This window comes from Lepisma saccharinum, chromosome 21, assembly GCF_977018435.1.
Source record: "Lepisma saccharinum chromosome 21, izLepSacc3.1, whole genome shotgun sequence".
NCBI classification, from domain to species: Eukaryota; Metazoa; Arthropoda; class Insecta; order Zygentoma; family Lepismatidae; genus Lepisma; species Lepisma saccharinum.
In genome coordinates, this window is record NC_139249.1 from 7,504,470 (window position 1) to 7,522,523 (window position 18,054).

General features: G+C 37.4%; 1 protein-coding gene across 2 annotated transcripts in view; it reads right to left on the reverse strand.

Moving 5' to 3' along the window:
• Positions 1-8,372, reverse strand: part of PAPLA1 (Phosphatidic Acid Phospholipase A1) — a 55,889-nt gene extending 47,517 nt beyond the window's left edge. Inside the window, exons 1-2 of one of the 2 annotated variants that reach the window (XM_083143223.1) lie at positions 8,313-8,372; positions 932-1,498 (exon numbers count right to left, since the gene is read on the reverse strand). In XM_083143223.1, the coding sequence (XP_082999349.1) occupies positions 932-1,498; positions 8,313-8,346 (601 nt within the window). In that variant the 5' untranslated portion in view covers positions 8,347-8,372. Of the gene's footprint in view, positions 1-931; positions 1,499-7,287; positions 7,637-8,312 lie in introns of those variants that run through there. The other variant, XM_083143222.1, reaches the window with a different exon arrangement.
• Between the last annotated feature and the right edge of the window lie 9,682 nt (positions 8,373-18,054).

Here is an 18,054-nt window from a genome sequence, read left to right on the forward strand (position 1 = left end):
AAATGCTCCTTGTATCGTCTATGGTATCAAAAAATGCAAATTTTTCATTAATTTTGTGCAGCAAGTGAGATTTTTTTGTTTTTATAATGACTGAATGACAGTTTAATAATATGAATAACAGGTAAGTTAATGTATGAACATTTCTAGGCACAATTCTGGTAGAATAACAGAACATAAATATTGAAATTGACATTGAGGATTTATATGTATTTGCATATTTTCTTTTAAAATGGCATATTTTAGAAACAACTGTTTTCTTATGTGTTTGGCAAATATGTAAGTAAATGAAGCCACATTCATGTTGCTTATCTTGGTAATTGTGTTTTACTTTGAATATAATGTACATTTTTTTGACAAGCTGTTGCAATTACTATTCTTTTAGCCAATATAAGTTTTTCAAATTCGAAACTAGTTTGTATAATGAGTTCGAGATCTTTCTGAGACTACCGAGTAAGTTATGAAAGGACCTCTTCAATGTAGGTACCTTCACAGACGGTTCAGTTTTTAATGTTATAGTCAGGGATAGACAAAACTAAAAATAATTCAGTAGCCAGCTTTATTTATTTTCATTAAATGTGACATTAAAACATGTAATGGATTAATAGTAATAATTCTTGTGCAGGACTGTTCTTCCTAAAGAACTCATACACATGGCTCTACTGGTAACAGCATGAATACTATGCAATACATTTTAATAGATTGCCATATCTCTGCATCTTTCGAAATTCACCTAGCAACAGTGAAAAAATTTGTAATGGCATGTTTATTAACCTGATTTAATGATACAGAAATTTCCACTTCCACGAGGGAAGTTGAAATATTAAAGTATTTGTTTAGAACTGAATTTGAAAACTCAGGTGCCATGGTAACTGGGCACCTTATATTTGTCAATCCCTGTAGCAATATTGAAGATAACAATGTGTTAACTTACCAACTGACGTGCTCGGCGTACCAGAAAGTGGAATACTTTGGACATTTGGAGGCTTTATTTCACCAGCAGTTTGTGATGGGGTAAAGCTTGATGCGGGAGGTAGGGGTGTTGTGGAATGGTAAGGTGGGGGTGGGAACGGAGATGCCTGGATTTGGTTTGTTCCAACTGGGTTTATTCCAGGTACCTGAGTGAAACCTGCTCCAGTAAACTGGGCTGCCGGTGGAAGGGGTGAAGGGTGGAGAGGCGCTGAAACTTGGGATGTTAATGGAACACTCGGAGGCGGTGTTGCTCGTGGTGTGTGCCCCGGCGTGGTTTGAAGTCTTGGATAAGTTGCCTGAATTGGTAACGATGGAGCAGCTGCTGGCTGAGAAAATGACGTAGCACTTTGTGGAGGTTGCTGAAGCGATGTTGGTTGAGGAGGACCCAACTGTCCGAACGGGTCGCTTGAGTTTGTTTGCTGGGTGAAAAACGTGAAAGGTTTAGGATCGGAATTTATGGGTGCAACACTTGACACTGCTGGTGCTGCTGATGGTACATTTTGTCCCACAAAGCTGTCCACTTCAGCCTCTGAAAAACAAATAAATCTCATGAAAAACACACTAACCAGTCAACTTCTTATATGCAATTAACATTAGAATATTCCAAAGTTGTTTAATTTAAATTGTGTGATAAAAACAAAATGAGATTTAAATCACTTTGAGATAAAATAAATTTATAGATTCATGTACATTTATAATTTGTACATCTCAGAATGACTTCTGCTGAACTTACATTAATCTTGTAATCATTCATTGACGTTTATAGGCCCTTAGTTACCAATGTTCTTCTTGAAGGTTCGCATAACCACTTTTTGTACATGCAAAATAATTTAATACAGTTATTTTTAGGTTTTTTTTAAATTTGATTTTTTCTGTGATGTTTCGTTCTGGTTTCCCAGAACTTTTTCAACATTCTTTCCTTAGATGTATAGAGTGACTAGCCATGTGAGGTTGTGTTGTTGTATGTGTAGGTTGAAAAAGTTCTGAGAAACCAGAACGAAACGTCGCAGATAAAATAAAATAAAAAACACTAAAAATAACTGTGTTAGATTATTTTGCATGCCCTTAGTTACTATAACGTAGTAAAAAGAAATAAATAGGAACAAAATATATGTACTGAAAGGTAAAGCTCATAATTCATACAAAAGGAAACTGTGACATAGTGAACTGTAAAGACACAACTTCTATTGCTTCACAACATAATTATGTTTTCATGGGCAAAAATAGCAAATATGTTTAGTAGAAACAAATACAAAATACCAATTACATTGTAAGTAATGTCATTATTATTAAGCACTAACTAAACATGGTTGCCGATAAAATACTATAAAAAAATGTGTGTTGATAGCATTACAGGATATCGCTTTTTATTTTAAATTATAGTCATCTGCAAGAAGGATCTTTTAAACTACCAAAAAAATAAACTCTATCGGTTAATTTAGTTCTATTTTACTTCACGTTTTGTGCCTCTTGGCTAATTTGCGAAGATGGGGATGAGTGATGAAATTGGTGAATGGACATTCACAAACAACCAAGCCCGAGCGGGATTCGAACCAGGGACCCTTGGCATCGCAGCACAATGTGCTAACCACTCGGCCACAGAGTCCGGCAATAAACTCTTATCATCATAGAATCAAGAGAAGTAAGACAACGATGTTGTTCTCCATGTTAAGCACAAGCAACACGAAACGAAAAACACACTTTCACTATGTTTTGATGTGAATATTTTACAGGGCAAGTTCTGATATACAGCGTAAAATTCTATGTATAGACTGTAGAAAGCAAATGCAGGTTGATCAGAAAATGCCTTAAGCATCAAAAAACAAATGTGTAAATTTTTCTGTGCCATGTTGGAAAATAAGCAACTTTATGCTTATTTTCTTTTTAAAAATCGCAAACTGTGATATAAATTTAAAAATCCGATTTCAAACTTTAAAAGATCATAGTGATTTTTATCAATTTTGATATTAATCTTTCTCTATGAGTGATATAGTAGTGCAGCGTGTCTAGTAAATTTGAATACATTAGAGACTTTCACAATGGCTATCATTAAACTATATTTCATTCAATGTGAGGTAAAGCATAAGATACCATATGAATTTGTGGTATTTTTGCCCTCTTAGATGACTAATGTTTGCAGATATACGTAAGCATATCAACTATCATTGTTGTTATACCTAGTTTTCTACACTGGAATCCACTACGCCTTCATACTTCATTCTCATATACCAAGTCTTCTGATGCAACATCTTAGATCAACATCTACCAGCTGAAGACATTCATAGCATCTTTTGTTTCTTTTTTGTCTTGTAGTAGGCAGGCTAGAATGGTCTAAAAAAGTTTCAAGCTGGTAATTCTTGTTCAGTCCCTTGAACAGAACGTTAACATATTCGCAGCTTTTTTCAACTGGTGGCTGGAAAGCAACCAATCAGTGATAGCCGATAGCAGGCATTGTTTACTTTCATGTTCCAAAGTGTTGAATGCTGGTTGGCATACACTCACTGGTAATGGTCTCCCACATAGCCCCGTGTTCAATTACCGATGGAAACGGCACAATTTCGACACTGACTCAGTATTGTGAGGACAATAGGAGAGCTATACGAAAATAAGAAGTAGCAATCTCCGGTCTGGGAGTTCAGATAACATGACGATGGGACTCCGTTGTCTGACACGTACCACCCAATAAGAAGCCACCTGGCAGGCCTTGGACCTAATAGCGCTGTTGCACCATGGAGATTTGTTGGCCCAAGTTCATTTTGTTTTATTTCGATTTCATCATGCTACGAATGCAATCTTTACATGGTTCGTTTTCGATTTACGTCTGTTAACACATACTGCGGAGTTTTAGCGATTTCGTTCAATATATGCTTTCGTGGTTAGGTTAGGTTTGGTTCCCTTAGCATTATAATAAAGTCTCTAAATGCATTCTACTAAGGTTCCGATTTACTTCTACATTCATTCCCACGCTTCTACGATATTTACTGTCGCTTATCGACGGAGAATATCTTGTCCATGAGAAGTGCGTAAGGTAATTTTAAAGTTATTTTTTCAACATAAATAACTTTTTTCGAGTCCAAACAGTGCTCATTACTTTAAGAAAGGTTCAAATTTCGTGTGACAATGATTTCCAAAATTCTACGATAATTAGTCTTTGTGCTAGGAGAAATCATAAAACAATCGGAACCGTTACCGATTTGTTTACCGAGAATAAATTATATCAGTAAATGGCTTTCACAGATGACAATAGAATATTGTTGGAATCTACCAGTGTCTAGAACATACCTTTTCCAGCAGACCACAAAGAAAGATCTTACAATAGTTGTTCCTGTTAATGCTAAGTGCACAATTTACATATGTGGGGTAATCTTTACAAATCATAATTAAACTGATGAACACAGTTTCCGAATTCAAAGAAAAATGAATCTCTGTTACGAGTCATACCCTACAATGTAATGATTTTCACAAGCTGTGTAGGTTGCCAAGGAAAGAATTTCAAATATTATAAGTGAGGCTGGAAAGAAGTTCGAAATTTGAGAAATTATTTTGTATGTCTGAAAGTTGCAGATCCTTTTTCGTAACATTATAGTATAGGGAGACGGATTTCTTCAAATTTACAGGAGAAAGTACTTACGGAAATCATTTTCTGTAGCGTTGTGGAAGTTCGTGAATGTAGTTTTGATCCATTTTAATGCGAATACATGTTGTTTTCTGCGAAAATCTCTGTCCGACACACTGTATCTGCTGCAGTCATTTGCTTTCTGGGCGAGAGCACAACGTTCCGTGTGTTAAGATGACGTAACCCCATAGTCAGTGTTTCAAACTCGCCATGTTTTCACTAGAACATGACGTGTCGAGTATTTTTTTTTTAACTATGCTTGCCTAACCTAACTTAACCTAACCTTATGGAAAATGGTTTTTGGGGCTAACGTGAATGGTTTGTGGAGCTAATGTCAATGGTTTGTGAGGCTAACGTCAATGGTTTGCGACATATTAGCATAATTTTAAATCCTGGCACGAAACTAGGTATTTTCCGCTGAACAAGGTTGCAACACTCGCACAACGCGTCCTGAACCAATACGCTATCGCCCGCCATAATGTGTTCCAGAATCGAAATAACAAGTAACAGTAAGTACTCGTAAATGTAAGAAATAGACATTTTCTTAGTTAGAATGCATTAGGAAATGTTCCGCATTCGAAAATAATACGTTAGCAATGTAAAAAAGTGTGAAATATATGATTTGTAGGTGTCTCCCCAATACTATAATAGTACCTTATTTTTAAAAAAAAGATGTTGTGGAAAGAAGAATGCACAAGTAACTTTGCATGTAAGTAGTTGCTATGTGAAGTGATTTACACAAATGGAAAATGTTAAATACATATGCTGAAGAGGAAGGAAAATATGAAAATATCAATGCAATCAAAGATACAATCCTAACCTAGAAGGTATAAATAACATTAAAATTTCGGTAACCACCAAACGTCTCTAATTCCCTTATTTTCGTATTTTTCACATTCATACTTACATATTCTGCATTCGTAAGGGTTCTTCTATTTCGCGTTTCGTTTTTTGCAGGCAAATAATCTCAATTTTCGAAATATGGAGTATTTTTATTTTCTTCGCTTTTGCTTGCGTTACACGCGATATGGCGGAGAAATCTTGACTAGCGTAGTCCATGATCAGTGGTTATGCAGTGTTGCGACCTTCTTCATAGCAAAATATCTAGGTACTAGTATGGAGAATACGTAAGTACGAATGTCAAAAATTGACGAAACTCGGAAGTTATAGGTGTCGTGTGGTGAGTGTGTTGTGAAATTGGTGCCGGGTGTCGAGGATCCGGTGGAGTTTTTGGTTGCACACGGGGTGGTGAAGAGAGGAAAGGAATGTGCAAAGTGTGAAATTGGAAATAATTGCGAATCATTAGCGCTAGCCCCACGAACCACTGGCGCGTGGATAGGTTAGTAGGGCCACGCAAAGGTTTCAATAGTGAAAAAGATAGCCCCACGAACCATTGGCGCGTGGATAGGTTAGTAGGGCCACGCAAAGGTTTCAATAGTGAAAAAGATAGCCCCACGAACCATTGGCACGTGGATAGGTTAGTAGGGCCACGCAAAGGTTTCAATAGTGAAAAAGATAGCCCCACGAACCATTGGCGCGTGGATAGGTTAGTAGGGCCACGCAAAGGTTTCAATAGTGAAAAAGATAGCCCCACAAACCATTGGCGCGTGGATAGGTTAGTAGGGCCACGCAAAGGTTTCAACAGTGAAAAAGATAGCCCCACGAACCATTGGCACGTGGATAGGTTAGTAGGGCCACGCAAAGGTTTCAATAGTTAAAAATTGGTTTCGAAAAAAATATTCGTAGCCCCACACACCATTCTCGGATAGCCCCACGAACCATTGGCGCTAGCCCCACGAACGATTCACGGATAGCCCCACGAACCATTCACGGATAGCCCCACGAACCATTCATAAATAGCCGCACAAACCATTCACGGATAGCCCCACAAACCATACATAAATAGCCCACGAACCATTCATAAATAGCCTTAGAGATACTGGGCGAAAGGGGGGGGGGTTATAGCCCCCATCAACCTCACATTGAGCACGCCACTGATCCTGTGCACGTCATGTTGTCGCAAGTTCGTAATCAGAAATGATGAACAGTAACTCACGTTTATTTACGTTCTAGAACTGTTACACAGTTACAAAACCGCGTATTTGGAAACACTGACCGGTTGTTACGTCATGAAACGCTCGCAAATATTTGGTTCACGTAGTAGACGGACATCAAGGGAACAGCTTTCGTGCATTGGAGTGACATTAATGTCGAAAATTACATGATTTACCGGCAAAAAAATTTCAACGAGGTGAAAACAAACTTCCAAGACCTTCCTAAAGTATAAATAAACCCATTTCGGTAAGTACTTTCTCCTGTAAAATTGAAGAAATACGTTTTGGGGATACGAAAATTTTACCGTAATTTCGTATTGGTTTGCGTTCAACTTGAACTTTTGTCATATAGTTACATATTACATGTTCCTTTATGTCATTATTTTTGTTTGATACTTTAAAACTCGTTTCAGGGGTATATATTTCAATGTACCAATTACTTTCTGCGGTTCACAACTAAATTACCTTTTGATTTGCACAAAGAAGTCGCAAGTATTTAACATGGTATGTTTATTAATTTTACTAACAGTGGTTTGACGAAGAAGTGTGATTTATCACAGTTTTGAATGTCAACCAGTTTCATAATGAAAGCCACGTATGCCATCACTTAGCGCAACCCACTACACTGATACATTGTTAGCATCTTACCTCCAGACAAAACTGACGAATCATTATTCGACACAGGCACAAGAAGAGCACTTCCAGTAAAATTTTCAAAAGGAAATCCGCTTCCAGCTCCCGAGAGAAGTGGATTCTTCAAAGGTTTCGTCTGTTCACTTCTGTATTTGTCCCCCATGTCGCCATGGACTTAATAGCACAGCACTCACACCGAACTAAGCAGTTTCACTAACATCATAAAGAGAAATATTACATATGGTGTCTTATTCGCCTTACATTAATGCACAAACTTCCCATATATAATATAATTACTAACGTGAATCCAGCTCTCTTGGTTTGCGAACAAAATCTATGTCAGCTGTTCACCTTTATGGCAGACTGTTCTATTATGAGAAATTAGTGGAACAAAGCTGTTATAGCAAGATATGAGAATTTGTTCTCCGTATGCATGACCCACATACTGTATGGCAGGAAAGATACGCGCAACATGTTTATGAGCGATAACTCTTTACTACCAATACCGATACAAATTAAAGTTTACAAGCTCAGAAAAGATTGTTAATAACTGTAGAGGTTTTCATAGTTCCAACTATGGTTAGCTTTTGATTATCAGGAAAATCACATAGTCATCGATTTTATGAATTGTGGTACGTACCACTTTCTTTTTTTTCCTGTGATAATCAGGATTATATAAAAACAAAGAATGTTTAAAGTCCTCTTTGTGCTCAGATAATTTACTTTTGACTGGACCCTTGCAAGAAGAACCACTGTGCAATGTGACTCCATCGGGAATCGAAACCAAGACGACCTTCAAGATTATCGGCGGAAATATATATTTAAGATAACCTTCCATTTCGTTTAACAGGTGGTTTTAAAGAGAGTACGATCGTAAGGACTGAAGTTAAGATACAATACCATTAATAAACTATAACATGTGTAATAGCAAGAAAGAATAATGTGAGTAGATTTCGATTTGCTTTTTATAATAGATTGTGCGAAATTTGTTCGGATGACAAGTACTTCTGAAGTAAAATTAAATTTTAAAAAAAACTTACCTATTTTCACACCGGGACCAACCGCAAAGTCCATATCTAACGGCAATCGATAGCTAATGTCTTGTTACGAACGTTGTAGAGTGGGCGGTGTGTCAGTAAAAAGTGTGACACGACCTTAAATCAATACAACGCAAGGCTTGTTTGGAATTCATGCAATGTCCATGTTGTGAAGGGAACGAAATTCTTCGTTCATTAGCAAATGACATCCAATCAAATATATGCTAGACACCTTGATAGATAAATCTCCCATTCGATACAATATGAACAGTGGCGTAGCTAACTGTCCGTAGATCAGCGCGTCGCCCTTAACTGCTTCGCGTGAGGCTCCTATCGTGTCAGGAGCCTCAACTCACGAAAGGAAATTAAAGAATGGGAAAATATGAATATTTCTAAGGGTCTTTTATCAGACTTGTGGATTTTGCATAGCTGATATCTACTTCTTTTCTCAATTAAAGTCGCTTACATTAAGTCCCCTTTAAAGACCCATATGCTAATAGAGACTGGGTCCTACATTTTTAAAGTGGCTTTCGAGCACTATGTCTACCCCCTCACACACACTCACTCACACACACTCACTCACCGAGAATCGAAGCAGGGAACCTTGACTACAGTATCGAGACTACTCCAAATGTCGATATACTAAAAGTGATACCGATATTTAAATATACAACACCCCCAAAATCTTGATGTACGAAAGAAACGGCATTTCGATATATTCTGTTTGTTCGACATATTCGATATTGGCGTTCCGTAACCTGTTACCTAAAACTCAATTCCAGGCAGTTATAGACTGTGCGATGGAGAATTTTGAAGTAAAACCAAATACTCATGAAATGAACATTTCATTGATATGTAAACATCTGAGTACTGAATTTCGTTAAAATTTAGTGTATTCTGGCTCACCCAAGACGTAATTTCTTGTCAACCAAGAACACGATGCCCACTCATTATTCAAGCTTTCGAGGCCGGTTATTTTTCAAGTAACTCCCCAATCGGCCAACACCGAAATTCCAGAGGCTCCCATCTGGAATCGAACCCTGGATCGCTCGCACCAAAGCTGAGAGCGCTACCTGGCGTAATAACTTGTTAACAAAAATCACGATGTCCACTTATTACCTTTTATTTAATTCGATCGGGTACGCTAGAGGGAGGGGATGTGTAACGCATTCGATAATGGCGAACTTTAAACCCCGTAACGAAGCTTTGGAAAATACATTTGGTGTAGTTGATGAGCGGGAAATTAATTTGATACAGGTTACTCCTCCTTGCAGAAGGCAAGACTCCATAAAAACTCCATGAAAATCAAGTTTTGTTTTCCAATAAACTTAAGTTTGTGAATTGAATGACTATAGATACAGCTTAGGATCTTAGTTAATCAACATGATCACGAAAAGGAAGAACAATGACTTTTTTTATTTGTATTTGCTTCTCGTATACTTTGAAGGGTGCAAAATGGTCATACGTGCCGAAGAACACAAGAACTTTATAAATCAGTCAATCATCCTAAGAGTACATGCAATTTTTAACCATCCCAGACTATGCACAGAAAATTTCGTTCCAAAAAAGTAGTTTAACACCCTATCCCCTCCCCGTTAGGGGTTATATCTTCAAATACACCTTGTTAGTGTCTGCGCACATTATAAGAGCAAGACTCCTAAACTTTTAAGTTTCTAGGCCATGGGTTAGGGTTCTGCGTTGATGAGTTAGTGAGGGCAAATACTTTTACATATTAAGCTATATTGTAGGTATATAAAGTGCTGGTATAGGTTAGAAGTGCGCAGAGCTAAAATTGTTATTGTGGTCCCACCACTGCTTTGGAAATATGACTACATTACATTCATCTTTTGTGCCTTGTGATTCTCTTTTTACTCTTTTATTTGTTAATTGTTATTATTTGTCGTGTCTTCTGGATTCAATTGTTGTGACAGAGATATCCTCCTGATCAAGATTTTACAAGCATTCGGGTTCTCCTTTTATGGTCACTGAGCAGATATAATGTTGACGTTCTGAAGAATGAATCCAGTCCTTGATCATTCGCAAAATAACAATATTATGGAAATATCTTTGACTTGCACAAATTTATTCTATAATAAGCATAATTGAGACAAAGTGTACTGTTCATTGAATTTAAAGAATCCTGGCTGGGCGAGCTGACTACAATTCAGGATTTACATTTGATTAAACTTTTAAAGGAAAATAATATTCCAGAGGACTCGTGTCCAATGTATTCTATATTATTTGATGTTATTGTAAATAATTGTTAATTGCAATACAGTGTGTCATTTCACTAGTCGTTAATCTCGTCGCTGAAGTAGACATTTCGAGCCCTGCTTATATTGAAGAAAAAGTTCTCAATAGATGGCGCTGTGCGTATTATTCATCTCGATATGGTTGCGTTTAGCGGAGATCTATTTAAACGAGTAAATAAACATGTCTAAAATACAACGCAGACCAATCCGTGAGCGGGTCGCTAATGGTAATACAAATATAAACCATGCTAGCGTCCATGGTCAAGAGATTAGTGTATCTCACAATGAAATTATAAGAGTTTGGGTTCTAATATTGGTACGGATACTATTTGTTAATTTAGCATCAATTTTTCTAGAATTATTGAAAATGACACCGGCCATGTTAGGCCTGATGAAGATGTCTCGTGTTTGATTTCCAGCGGACACACACAGTACAGCTGTATGGATCCCGCTTTAGTATGTTCCTGTACCGATTAGCTTGAGCATAAAGTACAAACTTTGCTAATTTTTTTTTTGATACGCTTGGAAATGCGAATATACGCACAGAATACTTGAGTCACTAGTAATATTAGGCATGCAATCAAAACATTGTCTGGGTAATTGGGAGGAAGAATAACCCCCGTCGATCAGCACCTGTTTCCACCCCCTAATTTTCTATTCCACCCTCTTCAGCTCCCCCTATTCAAAACATTAAGGCTCCTTCATACATTTGACGAAAGTCGAATCTGAGGAAGAAGAAGAAAAAAGGAGGGTCATGTGGGTTGGTTTTTGCGTGGCTTACTCTGTAACGTATCTCGGACGTAACCGAGTACGTCACGAGATTGGCAGTCTTCACAGTTTGCTTGGGTCTCAGCTTCTACTTCCTCGTAGAGCTCCGACACAGTAAATAGTCCCTAACGAACCTACACAAGTTATGTTAAAGAAACAGCGAAATGATTTTTAAAAAGTATAAAAGATTACCTACACATGGAAACAGATCTTCATATGAGATCGTTGAAGGTAAGCAATCGCTGTTTACTGTTCACGGCTGACGGGAGAGCAGTTGGAGTGGGGTGGGTACCTGAGAGGAAACTTACGCAATCGCTTGCAAGGGTGGAAGGAAGAGAATTTGTTTGTTGTGAAGCAGTTGACAATCTGGCGCGCAGGCGAGCGAAGAAAGCACGTGAATTATCGTTCTTTTAACACGTAACGAATTTTTCATGGATAGTAAATCCGTAATTTGATGACAAAAGATTCTCAAACATTCATGAAATGGAAGATAGTAAACACAGCCGCGCTTTCATGTCTTGAATCTTGGATATATCATTATGTGGGAGAGGCAGGGAGGGGAAAAGGCACTTTCTCTCTCTCTCTCTCTTTAATCTTCCATAAAGAGCAATGAAAGAAAAATCGAAAACTGCTCCTATTTTGTACCTACAGTTCCTAAATAAAAATTACAATGTTTGTAACTATAATTGGCGTACGCAGAATTTTGTCGCGAGGTGTTTCAAGTTTGTTTAGATTTTAGTATTTATAGTAATAATAACAATACATTGTTTTTTAGTCCGTGGAAGAAAGAGATATCAGCTTATGGATGATATTAAATTAACTGGGTCGTATGCTATTACGAAGCGTAAGGCAGAGAACAGGGAAAGCTGGAGATTGCAGTGAAAAACCTGCCAATTAGGCAGAAAACAATGAATGAATGAACATTGTTTTTTGATTGATTGATTGATTTGCTTTATTTTACTTCGCCTTTTGTGCCACTTTTGGCTAATTTGCGAAGATGGTGATGATATGATGAATGAACACTCACATACAGGAACGGGGGGGGAGGTACAGGGGTACTTTGTACCCCCAAATTTTTAAAGGGGGGTACTGTACCCCCGTATCGAGTTGTACCCCCCTTTGGTAATTTTACAGCAGACGGAAGGTGCTACTGTTAAAAGAACCTATTTTCAATTCACCCAATAAAAAAAGTGTATATTGTTTATAATTTATGAGCATTATCTTTCTTACCACAGAAATTCAATCCATTGCAAACTTATTCTACTACATTGTGCTTGCTACTAGTTAGTTCATTGACCTGTGTTCTTGGTAACATCCTTAAGGAGATGAAAATTGTTTAAAATGTGTGTGCAACGATGGAACCATATTTGCTCTCAGAAAATCATGCTGCAGACGAATGCTAAAGAAGTGGTCTCGTCGATTCGAAGATAAGATACAAATCTTCATCAGAAGAGTATATGATTGACTCCATTTTATTTTGAATGTTTAAAATGTAATTTTTCGAAACGAAATATTTACACAAACGAGACGAGACACGACAGACCAACTTGGGGGGTACAATGTACTCCTGTACCTCACCCATATTTTTCATAACTTTGTAAGATGGTGTACGGAAAACTATACTTAAACTTATATTTTAAGATCTTTTTTTTGGAAATAGAGTCCCGATTAGCCTATTTGAGCATGAAGTGAATCTAGAATAAGTTTTAATAACTTCAGAGTGGAAACCGAAACAAAAATAAGCACAAACAAGAACGAGAAGGACCTCACCACACAGGAGATGAGATGAGGCTGTGACAATTCTCGACTCATCGCATAGCGATATCATTCCTAGGCGAAATTAAATTTTTCCTACACATTTAAACAGGATACAATTTGCGACTTTATCAGGGGGACTTTTTTTTACCTATGTATTAGGATATACTTATAATTGGATATTAATTGCTTATAATCTAATTGTGATATCGAATGCAACACAAACACAACGCCATTTTAAGTTAAACCCTAAAGTCAAACTGTACATTACATTAGTCAGATGAATGAACGACATAAATGAGATTCACTGCAGGTTCTATTGGTATATTTTGGATTGGATGGATTCACAAGGTGTTTGATTCATTTATTTTATTTATTTTACTTCGCATTTCTGCCACTTTTGGCTAATCGCGAAGATGAGGATGAGTGATGATATGATGAAATTGATATACACTCACAAATAACACCCATGCCCAGGCCGGGATTCAAACCTGGGATCTCTGACGTCATAGCGCGCTATGCTAACCCCCATCGTCACAGAGGCCGGCGAGGTGGGAATGCGTTTTGGATTTTCTCTGTAGATGCGAAAATCTTTAACTGTGACGCGCACATGCTTTTGCTTACATTAAAGTTTACCTTTTCACATATACGAGAAATTGATATGTCACCCAAAAACACACGCATGCACCTGCATTTAATACCATTACATACGAAAATAAACCTTGGCCGGCTCTTCATATTGTCCACCAACGATTGAAAAGAAGAAAAAAAGTCTTGAGCATATAACTTTCCTCGTTTCCTCTGAGATCTGAAGGATTTCGGTTTTGTATATGTAATGATAAAGTGCTTGTAGAGTGTCATTAGGTACAGCTAATTGTAATTATATAAGAAATAAATGCTTTGTCAAATGTTTCACAAATATTTCAAACTTAGACTTCTTACGAGTTGATCGGGAACCATCTCAACTCTAGTTTTATTTTCTTTTTTAATACAACGCCCTATAGGTGTCTGAGAAAATACCAAATACATGGCTTCTAAAAGGCATTGGATGTGGTACACATCTGCCATAAATTGTTTAAGATATTTTTATGCGTAGCTATGGCACTTTAAAATTAGAATGAAAAGAACTGAAGTGGAACTTCATAAGTATTATATATTTAATAATGTAATTTCTATATCCATTGGGTGGGAGATGATTATTTCTGGTTGGGGTGGCCCAAGATCCTCCTCATCCCCTTTAATCTCAACCTGCATTAAAATGAATAGATATATCTTTGTTCGCAATTTTCACATTTAAAACTCCTGATTTTCCGTTCCGTTAAATTAAAACAAACCCCGAACGAGGTCCAGAGCTTTATATGTTTCAGAATTTTTATCTGGTTTTAAAATCTGTTGTTTTTTTTAAATTCTAAGAAAAACAAAGAAAACAATATTTATGCAAAATATGCATTAAATAACAGGACATTCGTGTGTTGTTCTAAAATATAATATTTAACATTATACTTAGATATCAAGGACGTATTTAAGGGGGGTTCCTGATCCCCCTCCCCGAAAGACTTACCAAGTAGTAAAAGTAAATAATCAAAATATTGTTTAGCTTTTGTTCCATGATTACTGCCACTGAACTTATTGGAAGGCAAGGAATTTGACGCATACAGCTTTGAAGGGTTCCAAACATTTATGGACACTACTAATATCATCCATAAAACATTAATCAGGAACTTTACTTTACATTAATTGGATCCAACTCCTTTTTTGTTATTTAATAAATATTCAATTATTTTTCTATTTGACATTAAATTCCTTGCCAGAGCAGTTGTTTTTATGCAAATCTTGGCGATCTTAACTACACGTAAGCTAGATAATGAATACGTGCTGTTATATCTATATTATTTTACTATATTTTACCTATTCATGTAATAATAATAATTCATTATTAATTAATTTACATATTTAACTAATATTTTAATTTAATTAAATATAATAACTATTATTATTGTGACACTTGGTTTGAAGTAGTATGTGTGTGTGTGTCTATAATAAAAAGAATGTATTGCCGGCTCTCGTGGCGGAGTGGTTAGCACATCGCGCTACGACGCCAGGGGTCCCGGGTTCGAATCCTAGCCTGGGCATCGTTGTATGTGAACAGTGGCGCAAGGAACGTTTTGCATTTGGGGGGGTACAAAATTCACCCTCCCCCATATATATATATATATATATATATATATATGCACACACATATGGGGGAGGGTGAATTTTGTACTACTTGCCACAAACAGTGCATACGTTACCTACAAAGTTATCTCGTTTAGAAAGATTCTCCTTCTTGATCAGTTTGCCGGTGGGTTTTTTTTTCTTCCCTTCTATTTTGGGCTTGGATTATTCTCGTGGGATTTCGGATCTGCATTGAACATGTGTGCCGGGGATAGACAAGTTTTGGTAGTAGACACTCAACATAGAATTGTTGTAGCTGCGTTTCCATATTCTTCTTCCAGAATTGATCATGTCTCTGGATGTATTCTATTTTTAACACCTTTCTGTGTCCACAGACCAAAGATACAGTACCTTCTCCGTGTAATAATTACTATTACCCTACACGTGGTAATAGTAATTATGTGTGGTGTTCACGATATTGGAGTTAAGCTCTTCGTACAATTTCCAGAAAGTTACTTTCTTCGTCTTGATGGCATGTGCAGGTGTTACATGTTTGACAGAAAAGTGACACTTAATTTCGATAATTGCATAACGAAATAAATGTTAGATACAGTGAAGTTTCTGATAGATATTGTATACATATGGTTATATGAGTTGTAGTATGCATAAACCTTCTTTGTAATATCATTCAAAGCCGTGCTATCCCAATATAATCCTTGCCTTCCAATAAGTTCAGTCTCTTCAGATAAAGCTAACAACCATCATATACAACAAATGCTAAACGAGTATTGTTATTATTTTATTACTTGGTAATCTTTTCGTTTGGGGGAGGGGGTCCAGACGCCCTAAATAAATCCTTTATGTCTTTCAAAGCCTTATGATCTCAATCCTAATCATTGCCTTCCAAAATATTCAGAGTAAAAATAGTAGTACTTGATAAGTATTTCGGGTGCTATACTTCAAAGCCTTATTATATTTATAGCTATAATCCTTCCATTCCAATACGCGTTCAGAGGAAATTATCCATCGAATAGGCAAATATTGCTAAAGGAGTATATTTACATTATTTAATTTTAGTACTTCATAATCCTTTCGGGGGGGTCCGGACCGCCAGCAAACTTGTTCTACGTATTATAGCGTAAAGGACACCGGTTTAATTGAATTACTCAAAATAACGTTACTGGTTTACGTACGTACAATGTAAACGTCTAATGGAAACCGATAAATACTTCCCCATTTGATGATGTAGTAAACGGATAGGTATTATTTATATTTCATTCTGAACCCTTATTTTGCTGGCTATTTTGTAGCGCTTGAAACTTCATTGTTGTTTCTGCAGCAGACGATTTTCTCGGAGCCCACATCTTACGCCAAACACACTTGCTGCCGTCACCCATATTTTGCAATTGAACACGTCCAGTTGACGCAAGCACACTTCCCTGTCTCATGCGATCGTGTTTTGTCTTCACGAGCTATTTTGTTGTATCCCTCCGCGTTCTACTGTGGGTGGGGTTTAGAACGCTTCTAACTATCTGCACGAGATGTCGCCACAGTGCAGGGACACTTTTACGTATTGCAAAGGTTTCGTTTTCCTCAAACAGTCTCAAAATAGGAAAACTGACTTCTAGAGTGATGATGTTAATGTCAAGTACAATGAACATTGCATGTCCCCAACAAAACAGTTTTCCATAAGCTTGTGTGGTTAACGAGATAATTGCATGTGAAAATTACGGTTTTTCCCATTTTTATGCCCAATTTACTTATTAAGCAGGGTATTTTTTTAAATTTCTGCTTTGTAGGAAATACGCAGCCATATTTTCTGAAGGATAGAAAACAAACCCCGAGGTCCTATCTTTGCTCGTAACTGAAAAATCTGTTTAAAACGGAACGTTTGCACTGCGCGTTTTCGTCAATGTATGAAGGAGCAGTGTCATATTTCGTAGTCACATTGAGCGCCCAAATGCTAGGTATTGTAGTGAGACCGCTGTTACTGTATACAATAGCTGAGCTTTGAAAGAGAAGCCGCATATGATTGCCTGTACTGTTGGCAGTCTCTATAAAGATCAGAGGCCGTTGTCTCTTCTTTCGTCAACATTGTTGTTAAGAATTGCTTCTTTTTTTAAAAAAAAAAAAAGCGGCCTGTTTGTGTTTTTCGATATTTGCCTACAGCTCAGTGAGTTTTTTTTTGTCATGGTTGTTAAACGGTTTTATTGTCCCCCTACTTGTTGTTCCTCTTTTCTCCAAGAAGGACGGACCACTATTGTTTATGACAACCCTGGACTCAGCGGTAGACCCAGTACCTCAACCACTGACGTGAACTGTGCTCGTGTGGATAAATGTATTCGTGAGGATAGAAGAATTACGCTCGCTGAGCTGGGACTACCATTTCGTGTTGTGCAGAACATTGTGGTTAATGTCCTTAAGTATAGGAAAGTGTGCGCGAAATGGGTGCCACGGTCACTATCCGAGAACCATAAGACCAACAGAACGCTGAATATCCTGCAGCGTTACGCAGCAGAGGGGGACAATTTTCTTCACCGGGTAGTGACTGGTGATGAAACAATATTACATCTGTTCAGTCCATCAAGGAAACAGGCATCCATGGAATGGAAGCATGCATCTTCTCCACGGAGGAAGAAATTCAAAGTGGTTGCTTCGTCCAGGAAAGTTTTGTGCACTGTGTTCTGGGACGTACCAGGTGTGCTACTGATCGAGTATTTGGAACAGGGAGAGACCGTGAATGCTGAAAGGTATTGCAGGACACTTCTAAAGTTGCGGGATGCCATCAGAAGAAAACGTCCTGGTCTCCTCCGCCG